At 46.3% G+C, this 20,723-nt stretch overlaps 1 protein-coding gene across 1 annotated transcript in view; it reads right to left on the reverse strand.

Moving 5' to 3' along the window:
- Positions 1 to 20,723, reverse strand: part of HYDIN (HYDIN axonemal central pair apparatus protein) — a 301,936-nt gene that overhangs the window by 137,280 nt on the left and 143,933 nt on the right. The window contains exons 21-22 of the mRNA XM_045986716.1: positions 18,093 to 18,236; positions 12,863 to 13,176 (exon numbers count right to left, since the gene is read on the reverse strand). Coding sequence (XP_045842672.1) covers positions 12,863 to 13,176; positions 18,093 to 18,236 — 458 coding nt within the window. The remainder of the gene's footprint in view (positions 1 to 12,862; positions 13,177 to 18,092; positions 18,237 to 20,723) is intronic.

Below are 20,723 nucleotides of genomic sequence, written 5' to 3' on the forward strand. Positions count from 1 at the left end.
GGGTGTGTGTTGGTTGTGTGCTGGCATCGGGGCAGGCAGCCACAGTCTCGGGGTGGCTGGGGGGCGTGTGTGGGGTGGGGAGCAGCCTTGCAGGAGACACAGTGACCTCTAATCCAGTGATTCCTTGCACCTGGATTCTGGGAGTGTGCCTACAAAGGGTGAAAACCATCCCTGGCTGGACTAAAGTTGTTCGTTTGGTTCATGTGTTGCCAATGTATGGATACACATACTGACAGCTGTAGCTGGCATACTGTCACACCTCTCTCACCAGAACGATGCCCCCACTGGCTGGATGCTCTGGGTGTCGGCTGCCCTTTTCTCTGGCTCCTTGGTAGGAGTTTCCTTCCCCGACCCTGAGATGCCTGGAAGGTTATGCCCTCCCTCCCCTTAGGGCGCCATCTGCAGGCTAGGATGGCTAGATGAGAGTGAGGGCTCTGAATGGGACAGGCTCAGAGGCAATTTACACTCCAGAGCTCCCCAGTGGGGTCAGGCAGATGCCCTAGTTCTCCCCTTGCCCTATCTCATTTTTCTTACTCTCTCACAGTTTCTCCAGAGAGCCTCCCTTGATAAGCCAAGAATCAGCATCTCAGGCTCTGTTTCTAGGGAGACGACCACAGCACTGCATGCTTATCAAAGATCAGAAAGCCAAATCTTGCTTCAAAGGACCCAGAGGCCAGTGGGTCACGGTCAGAGACATAGGGACAGGTATCATTCAGAATACGAGTGCTCCGACAACAAAATGTGTGGAGTGCCCAGTGATTCAGTTCAAGGCAGTGGGTGGGGCGTGGGAGGGGTCAGACAGCCTGGGTTTGAACTCCGGCTTCCCTGTTCACACACTATGTGACCTGGGTACTGTGTTGGTGATAGAGTCCTCCTCACCTGATTGTTTGAGGCTTACAGGGGACCCTCAGCAGGGTGCCTGAGTCAGGGCAGAAGTCCAATGCGCTGAGCTGCTCTTGTGTTGGGGCTGACTGGGGAACACCTTCATTGTTGGAATTCAGATGAATTCCCTTCCTGCCTCCCTCCCTTCCTCTAACTCCACTCATCACAAGCCTGCTCCACATAAGACTGGCCCCTGTTTTCTATCTCTAAGTGGAGACTGTAATCATTGCTTTAAGTCAAGTGAAAAGTAGGCAAGTTCCTGAGCCCCTCTAGGCACAAAGTCCCAAGCACGTTTCCTTATTTATTGCCTGGCTTTGTAGTCTTACAGTTGCTGAACCTCCCACATCGGGAGCCAAATGACAGATGGGCCTGGCTCAGTGCCTTCCCTACCAGCTCGTCCCAGCTCTGGCACATGAGGAAGGGAAGCAAACTGCAGTCACATACCCATTATGAAAGCAGCCTGCCTTAGCCCTTTGACTTGATCGTGTCCCAGAATGCTTCCAACTGGTCACCTATGCTATGGGGGATGTTGGCAGAATATCAATGAGTAGCCAAAGTTCAAGTTTTCACCCCCAGACCTTTGGGGGTAAAATCATATTTTTAAAGGTTCTCAAAAGGAGTTGCAGTTGGAGCTTCTAGAACAGTGGTTCTTCCTGCAGCTGTCCATTGGAATCACGTGCCGAATTGTAACATCAGCTGATGCCCGAGTCCCAACTGCAGAGAATCTGATTCACTTCGAGTCAGGATACTTAAAAGCTTCCAACACGATTCTGCTGCGCACTCAAGGCCAAGTACCAAGCACAAAGAAGATGGTGACGAGAAGGTCACAAAAATTGGTGGTCAAACAAGAGCCTTGCTATGGTCTGAATATTTGTGTCCCCCCCAAGACCTTGTATGCTGGGATCCTAACCTGTAAGGCGATGGTATTAGGAGGTGGGCCCTCTGAGAGGTGTTTAGGAAGCGGAAGCTTCATGATGGGATTCATGCCCTTATCCAGGAGAGCCTGGAGAGCGAGCTCGGACCTTCCACCTTAAGCATACAGCAGAAAGACACCATCGGCAAACCAGGAAGCAGTTCTCACCAGGCACCAAGTCTGTCTGTGTCATCCGCTGGGCTTCTCAGCCTCCGGAGCTGTGAGAGATGGATGTGTGGTGCTTGGATTGTTATAGCAATCCAAACAGACGAAAACAGGCCCGAGGTAGGTACCTGCAGCCAACACAACTCATCACTTACTCTCCACCAGGTACTATGTGAAACACTCGATAAGGTCTGCCTGATTAAATCTTCACAACAGCTCAATGACGTAGGTACTGCAAGGGTCCTCGGTCTTCAGATGACAAAACGGAAGCTCAGAGAGCCAGTAAGTTAGCCTGGCTCCAGAGCTCACTGTCCACCAGTTTGCTGGACAGTCCACCTCCTTCATGGGTAAGGGCTTCTCCTTGGTTACGTCTGCCACGCCAGGCCCATGGCAGTGACTCACAGGCTTTTTCAGTTTAGGGGTCATTGAAAGGCACAACATAAAGAACAATGTATTGTCTAGAACCCTTCTCTTGGACAATGAGGGTTCCATCCTGATTGTAATCTAGGTAAGGAAAAGCCAGCCACATTTGACCTTGCCTTGAAGCGACTTCCCACAGAGTTTTGCTGCAAGGTGAGCGGTAGAGGAATGTACCCAGAATTTCCCTGCCGCTCTCCAGAGGGATTTCTGTGAGAAATGGCCACTTCTATAAAAGCTCCAGAAGGTGTCCCCACTGCTACATACTCTTGGAAAGACTGCCGAACAGGTAGGCAGGCTGTGACATCTCCCTTGTAATCAGTTTCAAAGCCCTTTACAAATACTTTCAAAACAGGATGGTTTTTTTTTTCAAGTTGATTTCTTTTAATGTTGGGTCTTCAGGAGAGGTAGCTAGCTGTGGGGCATTTTAATTAATATGAACACACAGATAAATCAAATAGGCTCTTTTAAAGAGTCAGATCACTAAATGAACGAAGCAGACATAGCCCTAACTCAGGTTCAAATGCACACTGACGCTTTCCACTGATTTCTTTAGAAGCCAGCTTTGCTCGCGCTGAACGGCTACGAGGCTGATACCCTCCGCCAGTGCTGGAGGCACTGGGAAGACGCCTTAAAAAGAATGAATCTATAATAAGGTGACTGGAGTTCTACTGTAACAACATTAAAGCAGGACGAAAAGTTTCATAACACTCGAAGCTGAAATGAAAAACAGCTCAGTTCATTTCTCGATGGGGTAACGGATGTGGTATCTCAGGAAATTGGATGAAACGGCGGCAAACAGAAGTAAACCATAGGATCTCTTCCAGTGATCACCTTAAGTTAAATATGAAATGAGCAAAAGGCTCACCCTCTTCAAAGTTCTCCTTCAAAGGCTCTTGGCCTTGATCTCTTGCAGACCCACTACACAGGAACTGGTCTCTGGAAGCTCAGACTTGAGAGATGGCTACAGTCTTCCCATCAGTCTCAGAGGCTAATCTGACCCCCCGGGGTCAGATAAATTCACTGGGCTGTCATAGCAGGAGAGAAGATCCTGGGTGGATGGGCTGCAGGATCCAGGCTGTGGGAGGCCTGGGAAGCTTCTAGGAGGCTTCACCATGGAGTATAAGCAGGTTAGCTGGAGGCTGGCCTCACACTGTTCTCTTTCACGAGGGGCTTAAATTTATGAAGAATGTCACATTTATAACAGGGGGTGAGGCAACATTCGCTTTATTATCATAAAATCCGGAAATTTGGCCACAGACATGTACAGAGGTGAGGCACAGAGGGAAGACAGTCATCTCCAAGCCAAGAAGAGGGCCTAGAACGGGTCCTTCCCTCATGGCCCACAGAAGGAACCAACCCTGCCAACACTTTGATCTCAGGTTTCTAGCTTCCAGAACTGTGAGAAAATACATTCTGTTTTACCCTTTCAGTCTGAGGTAAACAAGCCAACTAACATAAAATAGCACACTAATATAAACGTTCAATGTTCCTTCGAACTTTCTCTGTGGGAATTCCTGTTAGCTTATCCAGACCTCAAAATTTAAAATAAATAAATAAATAAATAGATTTATTTAAAATAAATAAATATATATTTTAAAATTGGCATTTTAGCCCACTATATTACTGGAAATGGAACTGTTTCCCTGTAATTTAAAAACGAATTCCCTTTTCTTGGTTTTTGTGGCCACTTTCTTCTTTCTCAGTCTTCTTTGCCTAGTCCTCTAATTTTGCCTACTCTTCCAATCAGAGTCCCCTTCCTGGGCCTCCTCGAACTTCAGAATGCTAACCTGAGAAAGCACCTTATCCTGTTATCCCCAGCAGCTCCTCAGCAGAGAGGAAAGAAGAAAGACCAAAGACGACAAAACTGCACATTCCACAAACTTCTCGCATGTTGTCACAGGACTGAGAAGAAGAACTGCTTTCCACCCTCATCTTTGCCATCCCCTGTTTCTGCCAGAAGTTCTTAAATGAGCAGATGGGGCGAAGGGCCATCTGTAAATGAGTTGTGAGGAGCTAAGTGTCTACGACAGAGATTTACAAATCTGTTACTTTTTTTTTTAAGTGCATCTGTGAAGTCCTGCTCACTGGAAACTATTTCTATTGTTTACTGGGTGTCATGTAGCACCAGGCTACCCACCAGGTTGTGCTGAAGGAGCCCAGTTTCTACACTGATTCTTGTTCTGTGGTGGGGGTGGGGACATATTCACGGAACTTTTTTGTCATCCTGTCCAGGTCCAGACCCTCTTTCTCCTTCCACTGCCAAATCTGGACTGTTTCTCTCCTCACCCGACAGCACTATCTCCAACTCAGCTAGTTCCTTGAACTGAAAATCCAGGCACTGACCTTGACAGAGCCTTTTCTTCCCCCTCTCAGCCAGCCCCTCAGCCAGTCCTGTTTGGGCCTCCTCCAGCGTACCTCCCACCTGGCTACAGGCCATGACAGCGCTCACGTTCCTGAGGTCCTTGCGTCTTCATTAAATGAACCTTCATTTAAATGAAAGATGGATATCCAGTAATGGGATATACAGAAAAACTCTCTTTGATATGTCAGTAAAGTAAAGGCAGGGGCTTTGCGCTCAGTGTACACCCGGAGTCCAGGTCCCTTGTGGGAGCTCAGTTTCAAGGGAAGAATGTTAATACTTCCCAGGACTGCCGTGTGATGTGAGCTAAGATACGTAATGGGCTGTAACTGTGACTGGCCCATGATCAACACAATTATCATGACTTCCACGGTCAAAACTACAGAATCTTCCTCTCGGTCTCATACTAGGCATGTTTGGCCTTACACAATTGTCTACAGGAGATAACTGCTATGGGAGACACATTTTGCTCAGGAAGGCTGTTAGAAGAGGTTTTTCTCTCAGTAAAGATACAGATTTGTTCACTGTATCGGTGGTCTGATCCTAAGGTTTCAAAGATGGGGATGTTGTCGTTCACACGGAAGGTCAAGGCAGCCTAACTCCAGGGCACCACTGGGCTCCCCAAGCCTCAGCTGAGGAATGGACACAGGAACCAACCACAGCCAGAGAGTTGCAGCAAAACATTTGCCAGTGCTCATTGCAGAAAAAGAGCCTCTACCTCTTCTCCCTGGACTTGAACCTGGCATACGAGCGCTGGCGCTGCTGGAGCTCGTGAGTCATCTTGCCACTGTGTGTGCGGGATCGGCCCGAAAGTGGAGCCGGCACAGCAGATGGCCGAGCAAAGGGATGGTGGGAGACACAGGAGGGCCAGCTGGCACTGGCTGACCTTGGTTCAAGCTGTGCCTGAAGCCCACACCTAGACACTTCCCGTTACACGGGCCAAGGCATTTTTTTTTTTTTTAAGTTAGACTCCCATTTGCTAAAAATTAGAACCAAAAAGTTCCTTCTGGCCTTATACGGTAGTCAGTATTGAAAAATCCATTTTTAGACGCCAATTTGGACTGGCAGAGAGTGGAGGGAGCATGAGTGCTTGGGGCTGGCAGAGCTGGGGAGTCGGGTAGGTTGACTAAGGGGCATCCTCCACATGTCCCTGCTGGACTCCCCTGTAACCTGTGAATGTCTCCAGGGGTGGCTAAAGAGGGACTTCGCAGATGTGATTAAGTAAAGTCTTGGGATGGGGCGATGGATCTGGGTGGGGCCAATGGTATAACCACAGGTGTCCTTACAAGGGGGAGGCAGAGCGTGATACCACTGTCGAGAGGAGAGAAGGGGATGTGGTGATCTCAGCAGAGAGAGAATGATGGGAAGACTGCTGCGGGCTTTGAGGATGGAGGAAGGGGCCAGGATCCAAGGAATGCCAGGAAAGCAGCTCTGGAAGCCGGAAAGGGCAAGAAGGAGGCTATTCCTAGATTTTTCCCTAGAGCGTCTGGAGGGAGTAGAGGGAGCCTGGCCATGTCCACAACCTGGCTTCGGCCCAGTGAAATGGATTCAGATTCTTGACTTCCAGAACGGGAAGAGAATAACATTATTATTTTGTTTTAAGCCACTAGTTGATGATGATATGAGGAGGAGGGTGTGGAGGATAGCCCCCATTCCCACTGGCTTCATTCCTTGGGCTGTGAAATTATCCTGGCTGAGAAACAGGTTGGGGAGAGTTAAGGAAGAAAAAAGGGGCCTGGAAGGGCTTGGAGCTTGACTCGGCGTTGTGCCCAAGGCCGGCTGAGGCCACAGCTTTTCTTCCCACTTTGGCCCCTTCTGCTCCTTCATCAGAGCTGCATTTCCTCTTGTGCCAGGCTCCCTGCTTGCTTTTATTGCTTATCCAAACTTCTCTGGGAGGTGCAAAAGAAGAAAACTGTGAATGCAGGAGCTTCAAGCATTCTGAGGCATGCAGGGCTGGTGGGGAACAGAGAGGGATATTTATGGAAGGGACTGAAGTTTAGGCCAGAGAGAGGCACCTGCAGTCCTCAGGCTTCAGGCTTCAGACTGATTTCAGGAAAAATGTGTCAAAGCCACCCCTGGGATGCTGCTTCTCAAACATGGTCTGGTATTAACATTTAATGAACGAACATTAATTAACAGTAGCCGCCTCGGTTTCCTCAGTAAAGGGGTGTCTGTCAGGGCTGGCATTTACTGAGCATGTATTACAGGACAGGCACAGCTTCAAGAGCTCTGCTGGTAGGGGAATCCAAGGTCACATGGGGCAGGCCTCGCTGAGCAGCTTGGGACAGCTGCACGGAGGGATACCCGGGGCATGCCCCCAGGCAATCAATAAAGCTGTTTTTGTCTCAAAAGAAAACTAAAGAACCTGGCTGTGGAGAACTGGGGTGAAGAGGACAGGAAGGTGCACCTGCCTGGCTTCAGCCCTGGTGAACACAGCCTGTCATAGGAAAGGACTTTCTACCCTTTGTCAGAAAGGAAGGGGTCTGGGTCCGTCACCTTGGTGTCTAAGGACCCTGGAGCTCCAACGCTTTAGGGTCCCGGGGAGTGCTTCACTTAGTGGCACTTGGTGTGAAGGAATGAAGAAGAGGAAGGGACCCCTGGAGAACCGAAAGCCACCTGTTTCAGATTTTCTTTCTTATTTCGGAGACACGTGCACGTCACAGACACATCTCATTCGATTCTCACGACATCTCTTCTAGGTGTCTACGCTATCTGCACTTTACAGGGAAGTAAAAAACTGGAGCACGGGGTCATATGGCCAGGAGGACAGAGCCCAGATTGCAACCAGCCATGTCTGACTCCACGGCTCAGGACCCAAATGACCGCGAATATGTCTTAGGACAGTTCCACTGTGGGGACAACAGAAATTGAGGAATGATGGAGACAGATGGAAGCATCCAGAAATGAGGCTTCCCCGACCTTCCTCCCAGTCCTTCTACCTTCCTCTTCTAATCACAATGTTGGACAACCGATGCTCATTGCAGAAAAATCAATGTGAGAACTACACACATTCCTTTGCTGCAGGGCTCGGTGCCCTCAGGCCCCTGTGCTTGATTTATTTATTTATAATCTGATTTGGAAACAAAAAGGCCACCCTGGAGAAAGGGGAACCCTCCAACACTGTTGGTGCGAATGCAAGCTGGTACAGCCACTCTAGAAAACAGCATGGAGGTTCCTCAAAAAGTTGAAAATAGAGCTACTCTACAACCTGGCAATTGCACTACTGGGTATTTACCCCAAAGATACAAATATAGTGATCTGAAGGGGCACCTGCACCCCAATGTTTATAGCAGGAATGTCCACAATAGCCAAATCATGGGAAGATCCCAGATGTTCATCGACAGATCAATGGATAAAGAAGATGTGGTATATATATATATAATAGAATACTATGCAGCCATCAAAAATTGAAATCTTCCATTTGCAATAGCATGGCTAGAACTAGAGGGTATTATGTTGAGTAAAATAACTAAATCAGAAGAAGACAATCACCATATGATTTCATTCATATGTGGGATTTAAGAAACAAAACAGAGGATCCTAGGGGAAGGGAGGGAAAAATAAAAGATGAAGTTAGAGAGGGAGACAAACCATAAGAGACTCTAAATCATACGCAACAAACTGAGGGTTACTGGGGGGAGAGGGGGGTGAGGGGATAGGGTAACCAGGTGATGGGCATTAAGGAGGGCATGTGGTGTAATGAGCACTGGGTAGAAGGCTGATGAATCACTGAACTCTACCTCTGAAACTAATAATATGCTATATGTTAATTAATTGAATTTAAATTAAAAAATAAATTTTTATAAAAGGCCACAGTGTCATTGGAGACCACTTGGCCACGTGCCCTAGTTTCAGCATCGCCTCAGCTCTGCGGCCCTGAGCTAGGGCAGAGACAGCAGCTGAGCCAGCATCTGCGTGGCTCTCTCTGGCTTCCAAGGGGTAAAGGGTGCTTCGCGTTTGGGCTACCCTGTGTGTGTCTTTCCCACGGATGCAGTGAAGCGGCATGTTCTCTACCAGCTGAGCAGTCCTGCCAAAGAGACAGACCCAAGGGGCATGTTCCTACTGCTGGCTCTTACCCACAGACACACCCACACCTTAATTTTCACCCCAGCTTCTTCATGATGTCTGTGTGTACACATGGCCTGGCCTGTCAGTCACCAGAGTCCAGAACCCAGTCACGCTCATGAACTCACGGGGATGAGCAGGAGTCTAAGACAAAGGCCGGCTTTCCTCTGAGAGAGCGCTTTCTTAGTGTGCTTGTCCATGTGGTTTCTTTCTTTGCTCTTTTATGTGACACGAGGGCCAACTTGGAAAAAAAAATGCTCAAACAAGACAGATGCTTTAAATGGCCCGGTCAGGATTGCCTACAAAGTCACACCCATGCACACACGCGTGTGTGTACACATGTGTGTGACAGGGAGAGATGGTGAGAGTGTCTGGGCATCCTCTTCCAAGCTTCTGTTTCTCTTACTAATAGTGAGGCTTAGGAGAATTCTAATTGGAAAAGAAAGGTTAGTGTTGGACACCTGATAAAAGTGACCTTTAGCCAATGAGTGGCTTATGTTTTTCAGACTGCCTGCAGGGAAAGCCTGTCTAAAAGGCAAGTGGCATTTTTTTCCTAATCAAGGTGACATTTATACCTTGAACCTTTCCATTTGACAGATGCCAAGAAGCCGACAGAAAAGAATCTTTAATCAGTGATGAAATGATTCTACCTTACCACAAATACCCGGGGTGGCGGGAGCAGTCACAAATTAGAAAATACCCTTTGAAGACCTACTCTGTGCTGCCCACTCTGCGCTGGGCTGTGGGATCCAGAGGTGACAGGACAGAGGAGCTCCCTGGCCTCAAGGGGTTGAAGGGCCAGCTGGAACATCAGACTCTGGACCATAATTACAAGTGTGATGTGTCCCGGAGGAGATGGGCTCCCAGAGTCTATGACAAGAGAGGTCAGGTAGGGAAGGGTCTCCAGACGGCTTCCCACGGAAGCCTCCTGGGGCTGAGACTTGACAAGGGAGCAGGGGCTGGTGAGGCGGGGCATGGAGAGAGCTTGCAGCACAGAGCGAGGGCTTAGACAGGACTGCACTGGACAGGAAAGGGTGGCATGGGGAGGGTAGAGCGAAGTGAGAAGCCAGGGAGGAGCATAGGGATGGCCCACGCTGAGCCCTACGGAGCACAGTAGGTATTTTGTACTTCATCCTAAGAAGCACAGGTGCTCACTGAAGGCTGAAAACCCGGCGATGATCTGTTCATCACTTGGCTACCTGGGGGGTGATGAAGCCCGGCTGGGGGCTCAACACGGTCTAGGGAAGAGAGGACGGCACCCGAACTAGGATAATCACCATGGAAATGGGAAGGAGGGGGTTTGAGAAGGCAGAATAGTAGCACTTGGTGATGGGTTGCTGAGTGAGGTCAGGGACGGAAAGGAATCTGGATGCCTCTCAGGACGGCGCTGTCACTCTGGGCGACGGGGGGCCCTGGAAGAGAGGCAGGGAGGGGCCAGCGAAGAGTACTGACTTAGGCATGGCCCATGTTAGACATGAGTCACCCGAGAAATACCCGAGAGGAGAGGTCAAGAAGGAGATGCTCTCGGGACCCAGCAGAGGGTCTAGGTGGAGAGGCACAGAAGCCTCTGCGGCAGGGGTTAACTGCCTTCGCAAGAAGAGCGGCGCCTAGGAGGAAGCCCTGCGTCCCCCACACAGCGCACCTGTTCCTGGCTGAGGAGGACTGGAAGGTCGAGGGGTGAAGCAGGAAAGCAGGAGAGCGCACTGTTATTCAAAGCAAGGAAGGCAGGTGTTTCTGAAGGAGGGTTGGGGAGTTATGCTGAATGAGGCTGAGTTTTCTTTCTGAAGAAAAAAAAAAAAGCAGACTTTGTTGCCTCCTGATTACAAATCTCCCCACTACTTCCAAGAGTAAACGCCTTATCCTGGACACCAGGACTCTCACTCACGACTGCTGTTCTACACCCCAGACTTCTCCCTGGCTTCTCCCAGCCGGTGAATTCTGTGCAGCAGCCGTGCTGACGGGCCCTCTGCGGACACTGTAGATAGAGGCCTCCTTGCCCTTCCAGCATTCGTCCTCCCACACGTCGGCTTTTGCCTGCAGATCTGCCCCACTCCTACCCCATTCAGTCCATGGGCTTCTGAGGTCACCACGGCAGCCGTTGGTGTGGGGCAGGTGAGCCAGGCCCGCGCTGATCAGTGCTTCACCCTCCGTGGAGCCACTGACTTGGGGAGGGGACAGGAAATGGGACTGAGTTGGTCTGATCAGAGTGAATCTCCAGAGAGTTCTGGTACAAGGCCTAATATTCCTTTCTGGGAGCTCAGATCTGCAAGGATGCAGCCCCGGGAGTGTCAGCAGCCATGTGCGGACCAGGGGAGAAAAGCTGGCCCGAGAACTTGGCTAACACACAAGAGAGAGCAGAGCTGGGGGATGGGGCGCCTGGGTCTGGTGACACTGTTTGAGCCTCGCTTTCAGCTGGGCCGGAAGCCAGAGTGAATCTGGACTTTTGAGTTGTAGGAGCCAGTGAATGTCCTTTCCTTTTTGTTTTTGTTTGGGATCAGGTTTCCTGTCACTTGTGACAGAATGGAATCATGAATCCCAGCAACATAAACATGCTATTCCTGTGAGGCAGAGTGTTTCCTCGTGGCTCCGCCGGAGACACTGAACTGCGTTTCTCAGGACAGACTTCTTGGATCCCTCTGGCTGTCATCCCCGCTCTGTCCTTCCTCAGAGCCTGGTGTGATCACATGTTCCCTCCGCTTCCCCAAGAGCCTCAGGCCCGGGATAATGTCTTACTTTTATATCCCTGACACCTCACACACTTATCAAAAAAAAAAAAAAAAAAAAAAAAGATTCACTTATCAAATGTTTCCTGAGTGAATGAGTGAACAAATGAATTATAAGCAGAAGTTTGGTATTGAGATATAGGAAGATCCTGAAGACGGGGGTAAATGGTTAAAAAGATATTCAGACCAATGAAAAATTAAGCACATCATCTCCAGGATTGGTCAAGCACATTTTCAAAACACCATTATTTTAATTATGGAAATGGCCTCTCAAAAATGAAAAAGAAACAAAGCATGTCCCTTGCTCCCAGATAGAATAAATTCATGTCGCTATGTTACATCAAAAATAACTTCACAGAATCTGGTATTCAAAGCTCATTAGGTCAGGTTGGCTGATTTCATCCCAAACCGAAACAGTCCTTGGCACCTAATGAGCAGGCCCCGTTGTTCAGGCCCCAGCCCGGCTTCAGTGCTATTAGATGTCTTCGGAAGACATCCAGAGCAAGCAGTGGTTACCGTGGTAACAAGCAAGGGAAGGGGAAAGCTGGCTGTCATTGACAAGATGAGGGTTGCATACGGGAAGTACCGATAAGCCGAGGAAACAACATGAGCCTTCGCTTCTCAGAGCGGCTACTGGACGTTCAGGTGCCGAACACAGAGCCGGCTGAACATCCAAGAAGTAGGCTTTGGACTCCCAAGAAAATGTTCCTGGGGCCCGAAACAGGCTGTTTATATTCTTTTAAAGAGTGTTTTCCAAATTAAGTTTGGATTTAGCTTTTAATTGAACAGAGAGACACTTCGAAATGCAAATATTGTGAAGACGGCTTTCCTCTTTCGGCACTCACCACCTCCCACTGCCTTGTGCAGATATATATGTCCGCATGGACATGTGTGCGTATATATGGGGTAGACTGAAACCCACTGAAATATGCAGAGCGTGGAGCTCAGTGCAGCACATATTCCCTGTATCGTAATCCTTGATTCATGCTTTGGGTTTGAAATGCTTAAGAGAATGCTATAAAGACTTCATTTTTTTAGCAGCAAATTTCTAATGATCCAACCACTTGGATTCAAAATTAAAGCAGGCTTATAGTTATTGTGCTGCTAATCTGGGGGTAATTGGTGCTTTCAAAGATGTTTTATCTGCTTTTCCTGTTCGAAAATCTAGGATGAACCATGATTTGAGGCCCTTTGTTCTTTCTGTTAATAATTAGCTGTCGGAACGGAAACTCGAAAAGACTAGAACATGGAATTCAGGAAACCCAGTGCAAAGCCTGCAGGAGAGGAGAATGACCAGCAGAGAAGGGCTGTGAGGGACTGCCGGGCACGTGGTACCTGATCTGATTTTCCTCGTCGTCCACCAGGAAAAACCAGCGGAACTTCACCAGCAAGGGGCTGCAGTTGGTGATTGTCATGTATCGAATGACCTCGGTGTCATTCAGGATACAGCCGAAATCCAGCTCCGTGGTCTCAAAGCTGAGGTTGGGGTAGTTCACTTCTCCCCGCAGGTTGAGACTGTCTACTTGGGGGTGCTCTATGTATTTGATCGCTAGAATCTCTTCTGCCACCCAGTTGTTCAAATCGTTTCTGTAGGAAGGGTCGAATTTAACCAGCAACTTTTTTTCTCCATCAATCTCCAGTTTAATAGGCTACAAGCAAGATAATGGGGAATTACTAACTTTTGTACTGTGCACTTCCAACAAGCTCCATGAAACAGGACAACCAAAGTGATCTATATGTATTGGTGCACATACACAAACACAGATGCACACATCTGTACACACAGATTAGTACGAAATGCATATATATCCACACTTCTTTGGTCCCTAATTATATATTCACACTTATGCATAATTAAATAGCTAGTATATCTAAATCTATATAGATATCTATACTATATCAATAACTATAGGTATTCAATATACATAAATGCACACACACATATTTTATTAGTTGGAAACAAAAGCAAGGAGAATCTGGATAGGAATCATTTGAAGGAAGGGATTTGGGTAATAGTTGTGGAATGACAAGGATTGAGGACTTGCAAAAGGGAAAGTCTGCAATGAATAACTATTATAAAATACTCTTAACTGAAAATGAATTTGATTTTAAAATGCTCTTCCTAGACAAGTGGGGAAAATCTGCTGCTTAAGAAATGTTTAAAAAGCTTTCTACAGCCCTGGGGAGGGGCTCTGGAGCGGATGACCCAGAAAGGGATGGATGAGGCAATTTAATTTCTTTACTCCTGTCTGCAATTCTAATTCTTGAGCACTGTGTTAGCTACTTTCTGCTGTTTTCCATTCAACTTAAAATGACACTCGGGAGCTTGGCAGAGTTTGTTTAGCGGACGGTGTTTATCCTTTTTTCTCTCTGATTCAAATCCTGATGTGTTCCTTGCCGCCAAGGCCCCTGGAACACCTTCGGATACAAAGCCTGGCTACCAGTTGGCTTTCCCAGGAGTTGCTCAGTTCCCACAGTTAACCGCAGGAAAGACACCTCCTGGTTTTGCAGAAAGTGCCCTGAGGCAGTTGGAGGCAGGACTGAGTGTTTTACAGAGCTCTTGCCTCTCAGCGGAGTTCGGAGTTTGAGGGTTCAGGTCTTTCCCTGTGCACCTCAGTGTGACAGGATTAGATGGCTTTGGTGGCTAAAGCCAATCACCTGACTCAAGAACCAGAGGGAGGGCAGGGACCCTTCAGTCAGCTCATCCCGTCGGCCAGCACAGCCGGCCACTTGTGCGGGCGGCCAGGGCACACCGACAGCGCATTCCTGTGGCTGCCGCCATGTCCAGGACTAGTGACTGCGATGCCCGCCATTTCAGTATCTTCGAAGATCGACTTAACAGCTTTCTCCCCTTTGTCGTTTTGTAGAAACGATACACGGCTGCAGAAAGCTGTGTTGCGTGTAAAAGCACAAAGAGGAGAAAGGAGAAACTCATCCACAATGTCACCACATATTATTTCTCAGAGTTAACATTTTTTAAACATGAGTCCAGACAGAACGGACGGGTAAATATGGTTTTTACAAAAAATGAAATTAGACTAATTTATTTTTTTTAAATATTTGGATTTTTCCTAAAAACAAAAACAAAACACCTGAAAAAAATACTCTGATTCTGGAGCCAGACTGCTTGGGTCCAAATCTGGCTTCTGCCCATTACCAGGTCTGTGAATTTGAGGAAATCTGCCCAGCCTTCCTAGACCTCAGCTTCTCTATCTGTGAAATAGGGGTAATAACAGTCCCTACTTTTTTTTTAAGAGCCTAAAACAAGTTAATATTTATGTAATGTGTTCAGAGTAGTGGCTGGCACACGGTGCAAGTATGGTATATGAATGCTGATTACTACTAGTATCCCTATGATCAAGAAAGAAGATAGCTAAGTATTAAGCAGTTTCAAATATAGATAATAGCTTACTGATGCCGCCTGTGAAAAGGAAGGAAATATCAACACACTTATGCTCCCTGTATCTCCTAATTTTTATTGGCTGTAGTGTTCCTTTTTAAATGGAGAGCTTTCAAACATTCTGTTCCCAAGTCATAACCACCAAAGTCGTGTAGTCTCAGTTCTACAGCTGAATGGGCTCAGTGCTTCCCACCAGTCTTTCCCTTAGAGGGCTTTCCATTGCCGGCTACTTTATTTGGTTCTTCTCCTGCATGGCTGTAATTTCACTGGCCCCAGTTGTCTTGAATGCTGTGTTCATTGATTCTCGCATTCTGACAGTGTCTGTCTGTTGTCTTTACACTCAAAGGACAGTAGCTGGGTTGCTCTTTCTTGGAAAACTCTGTAGTAATCCCTCCCTTGTCATCTGGCATTAGGTATTATCGTGGAGAAGTCTGTGCTGAGTCTAAACTCCTCCCTTGATGGGCCCCTTCTTTTCTGCTTAGAGACCATAGAACTCTTTGGGTATCAGTAAGACCAGGAACTAAGATATGTCTCCCTGTTGAATATTTCATAACGTTCTGTCCCAGGACAAGGTATGGCCTTACTTTAAAAAATGGAAACCTCTTAATCAAGCCAACTAGTTCCCCTCCCCTGAAGTAACCAAGGTCACAAGTGTCTTGCTTTTCCTTGTTGGAGATATTGTGTGAATAGAAAATCATGTTCATGTATGTATTTTTAAATTTTTTATACACACGAGAGCATACTGTGCACTCCTGTTCCGCAACTTGCTTTTTCCACTGGGAGATCACCCATCAGAGCATATGGAGTTGCCTTGCAGCAGCATTTTACTCTATCATAAAATTCTGCCAACACTGACTTAACCAGTCTCCTACGGATAGATATTGGCTCCCAATATTTTGCTCTGATAATCAATGCCGCAATGAATATCCTTGCTGAAGGGTAAATTCAGCTGAAGGGTAAATTCTTAGCAATAGAAGAAGTAAGTCAAAGGGTATGGGCATTTAAAATTTTAAATTTAAATTTTAACAGCTGTAGCCATATCACCTGATGTATGCCTTCCCCAACACTGTTTCTACATGCCTTCCCAACACAGAGAACTACCCAATTTTTGCTCTTTGCTAATCTGATAGGAAAAAAATGTGTTTCATCGTAATTTGAATTTCATTTCTTCTAATGTAATTAAAGTTGAGCACATTTTCATGTTTAAGAACTGCTTTATTTTTCTTTCGGTGAACTCTGTTCATTTCCCTTGTCTCTTTTTCTAATGGGCTATTGGTATTTTTCCTATTGATTTCTAGGGGCTCTTTATTTTTTTGAACTATACATATGCTTTTATTAAAGTTATACATGCAAATAATATGAAAGGTCAGACTGTGCTTTAAAAGTTACTACAAGAAGCGGTAGTTCCTGACCCAACCTGGCATCCCAACAATCCAGAGGCTGCCATGTCTCAATTCATATTATAGGGCTGGTCCATAGAACAGCTTCTTCCTTGAGCAGAGAAGGGATGATCAAGTTGTGGACATACTCCAGACGCCAGGCATAATGCTGAAGGGGTGAAACTCACACTAGAAACATCAAATTTCCCCTGACATTTTTATCAGTTTCTCTGGGGAAGAGCACTTATCTTTAGGTCTTAGGATAAGAGCCAGCTGCCCATATTTTTTGTGTGGGGTCAGGAGGGACAGCTGTCTAGTGCACGTGGAATTCCTCTATTTCTAGTGCTTGCTTCACACTTGTTACCTCTGAGCTCGGGCTATTTAGGCTGAATGACTCCAACATCTTTGCGATTTCACTGGAGAATTTTCTAGAATGCAGGTTTTTGTGGCTTTTTGTCAACCCATTCCATCCTTATTCTCTCTTCTAGAATTTGTTCAAATCTCTCATTATCTGGTTATCTCCATCCTCTTCCCACTTGATTTTATTGTTCTGGGCTTTTTCCTTCTCATCATTTCTACTTTTATCTTCAAGTTTCAGGAGGGATAAGAGAGTGGGTCTGATCTACCACCCAGACCGAGAAAGCTGGTCATGTCTGAATTTTCATTTTGTCATCCCACTTGTTCTCCTTTGCTCTGAGTTTAGTCTTTGTCTCCACTTAGAACACTTGTATCTCATCTTTAAGATTTTTTTTTTTTTAAAAGATAGGTCATACCATCTATCATTTCTTTGAGACTATAGAGAACAACATTTATACTTTTGGTCTTCTTCCTTCTGTAGGTTCCCTGGCAGTAGGTTTTTCTTCTGCCTCTTCTTTTATTCCTCTATTCAAAGATCTTAGCTGTTTTTTTTCTCCCAGCTCAGGTTTGAAGGTAACCCAGTAAAAAACTGGGGGGGGGGGAGGGGAGTGCGGTCATGCAGTTTACAGCCACCAGCTGGGTACCATAGGCAACCCTCTCCCTAAGCAGTTCTGTCCCCCCGCTCCCCCCAGGATCCATCTCCCTGAGTGAGGCTCATGGCAAATCTTCAGTCATAGGTTCCCTCTTCTGAGATCGCACTGTCGGGCCTGCCCTCCCTTCCTCCTTTATGTCACTCCCTCATGAGCTGTCTCCCTAGCCTGGGAAGCTGTGTTTTGGTGTGTGGATCTGGTTTCTCCTTCCCTCCTTCCCTCCAGCTCTTCTGTGCCACCTGCCCCATGGCCTGGCCATTTCCACTGGCGTCCTCATGCCCAGCAAAGAACCACGGCGGTGATCCTGTAGGGATATTTAGAGACTACTGCATCCTGCCTCAGACCAGGGGCTCAGTAAGCTCACAGCCTTCTCCTTCAGCCCGGTTTGGATTTCTTAGTATCTGGAAATGGGCTCTCTGGTCCAGGAACTGGTTTTAACTATTTCCCTGTTGGCTAGAGTAGGGAGCTTTGGTCCGATTTGAGAAAGTAGAATTAAAAGATCTCTAATGTCATCAGTGGGAAGTCACTGTTTTCTGGAGATTCCAATAGGCAGGAATGAAGGATCATCTTAATGAGCCAAAGTTCTTACACTCTTACTAACAGTTGGTTGACATCGGAGTCTATGACATTTAAAAGTTTCTATATTCTTCCCTCTTTGTTTCTTGAATTCTTTCTATCTGTCTAGGCGGAAATTGGGTAGTATACTGACATTGTTCTCTTCCTTTGTCCCACACACAACTCTCCCAGGAGCTCGTTAGGACAGCCTTCTGTCAACTTACCTCGGGAGTTAATGGCAGGGGAGATTTATCAGTCTCACAGATAAAGAAGGGTCCGCTTGTTGAAAGTAACATATTCACAGGCAGGGTGGAAATGTTCTTCACAACCAAGGGCTGGTAATCAGGTTCCAGGATAGTGTTAGGTTTCTGCAAAAGAGGGAAAAGAGGAAAGCGAGTTATGGTAAAAATAGTAAGCCTTTAGCAATCAAAGTCTCATGTTCATTGTTAACAGTAGAATTTTCATTCCTTACCCATCCTTGCTCTCTGCCTTTTCCTCTTGAACGGATTTAAATAAATCATTTGCAATTTATAGTGGATTACTGATAAATGAACTGAACTGATGTAAGCTAGAAAACACGGATTAGATTTCTTACTCTCTTGTCGCCAGGGTAAACACACCTATACAAGCCATGCCTCTGGATAGTACTGTTACTATAGTTTTCTAGTATCACAAAACAAAACTTAATAAATTAGTGATATCTTGTTGAAGAACCCTACCTCATTATAACGAACAGAACATTTTCCTTATACAATATTTCTTCTATGCTTAAAATATCCAATTTGCAAAAATTTATATGTTTGCAATATATTGTTACAGTGACAAATGCTCACAACCATTTCCTGTACATTTTTCCTGGTAGGACAGGGATAGTTGATTTAGAAGCTTCTTTTCACTTTCTTAGACACATCAAATTTAGTTTTTCAACTGCAGAAAGCATAAAAATGGATCTTGAGCTGAACATTTTTCTCATTCTGATGTGGGAGCCTGTGTTATTTCTCGTGTGCTGTGGAAAGGGTATCCTTTAATATCAGTAGGAGGCAACCACAAGCTCAGTCTTCGGCTTCCAAAGAGAGTCTCCCACCAATCATGCCCACAACTCTAGCCTGTTTTCACCAGGCCTCATTGTTTTGCTTTTTCTCCTTGTTCCAATTTCAGTTAAATCCTTCTGACTCTGTCCTTGCTTCTTTGTTTGACACAGTCTTCCTTCTGCTGTGGTCCCTGTTCCCTGGTTCTAGCTCGGAGGGGCTCGGGGAACCAGAGTCGGTTATGTCTCTGTCAGTTTGGGCTGCTATAATGAATGTCATAGACAGGGTGCTTTAAGCAACAGACATTTATGTCTCAGAGTTCTGGAGGCTAGAAAGTCCAAGATCAAGGTGCCAGCAGATCTGGTGTCTGGCTTTAGACAGCTATCTTCTCACATGGCTGAGAGGGAGATCATCTCTCTTGTCTCGAATTTCAGGGCACTCATCCCATTCCTGAGGGCTCTGTCTTCACGACTTCATTACCTCTCAAAGCGCCCCACCTCCAGCATCATCACACTGGGGATTAGGAGTTCAGTCTATGAATCTGGGGTCGGGGGTTCGGGGGCACACAAACATTCAGTCCTTAATAGCTGGCTTAAGCCTCCTCTGCCTTAGTTGTACTCCACTGGTCCCCTGTGCACGCCCAGAGTTCTTTCAGGGGTTCAGTCTGGCACTTGGCATGAGATGCCAGCCGTTGTTTCCCTCCCTCTAATACAGGTACTGACTTCACCTTGTATTTGCAGATGATATAATACAGTTTGGGGAAGGGATGAAGCAGCACCTTGGGGCCATACAAAGGCTAACCACCCAGTGACCTTCCTTCAGACAGCTCTGCCACCTCAGGAAGCCATGACGCAAAGAAGCCATACTTGGTCGGTTTTGGCAAGAGGCCATTTAGAGGTTAACAATGAGAAGGAGTCGATGCACAGAGAGCCATTCTATTTTAAAATAACCCCTTCTCTCTGGGTTGTCTTTCTCCCCACATATCAGGAGACAGGATTTACTGCTGGACTTCATGAAGCAAACTGGCTGCTACCTTCAGTTGACCTTTTCAATTCCACAGAGATGTGGCTTCATCTGTGTGGTTATGAATGGTATCACATATAAAGTAGATCAAATCTGAGGAAACAGTTGTAGAAGAATTCTTCCCATAGGCAGGGCTGGTATCGTTAGAGTCTAACGTCCTAAATCAGACCCACTGCCTTGAGCCCCAAAAGAGACAGGACAGATAATTGGGTGTTACATAATTAACTCGGAACACCAACACCAACAGGCCTCTTGTGCATGCTGGGTAATAAAGTTGCATTCCTTCATTGTCCCTGATATGGCTTACATGTGAGTGGGAAATAATGAAAAACACAGTCATTGAACAGAGTTCACAATTATGATATTTGGGGGGAAGAAGAGAAGGGCAAAAACAAACGAACACAGAGTTATGATAATTTGTTTCTTAATTCAATAAGTCGCTACCACATTCAAAATATTTGCTCTTTTATTCTAGTGATAACAGAGATTTAAACAAGAATTTTAAAAAATCCCTAAGGCTTCAGGATATAAAAAGAAGGAAAGGAACACTATGCACACATTTTTATGAGTGTTTATAGGCTCACACAAAAAAAATCTAATAAGAAACCAGGCTGCATATTTAACATATACTGTAATGTCTTGCATAAAATATTTAATAAATATTCACTGAATTCTCTCTGAATAACCAAATTTAGAGGAAATGCAATGCCACTGAATTTGGTGCAGCTGTTGCCAATAAATCTCTCTCCTGATTACTTTAAAAGGAAAATTTTAAGATAGAGCAATGAAAATGTAATAACTAAG

This window comes from Meles meles, chromosome 19 (assembly GCF_922984935.1).
Source record: "Meles meles chromosome 19, mMelMel3.1 paternal haplotype, whole genome shotgun sequence".
In the NCBI taxonomy this organism is placed as follows: Eukaryota; Metazoa; Chordata; class Mammalia; order Carnivora; family Mustelidae; genus Meles; species Meles meles.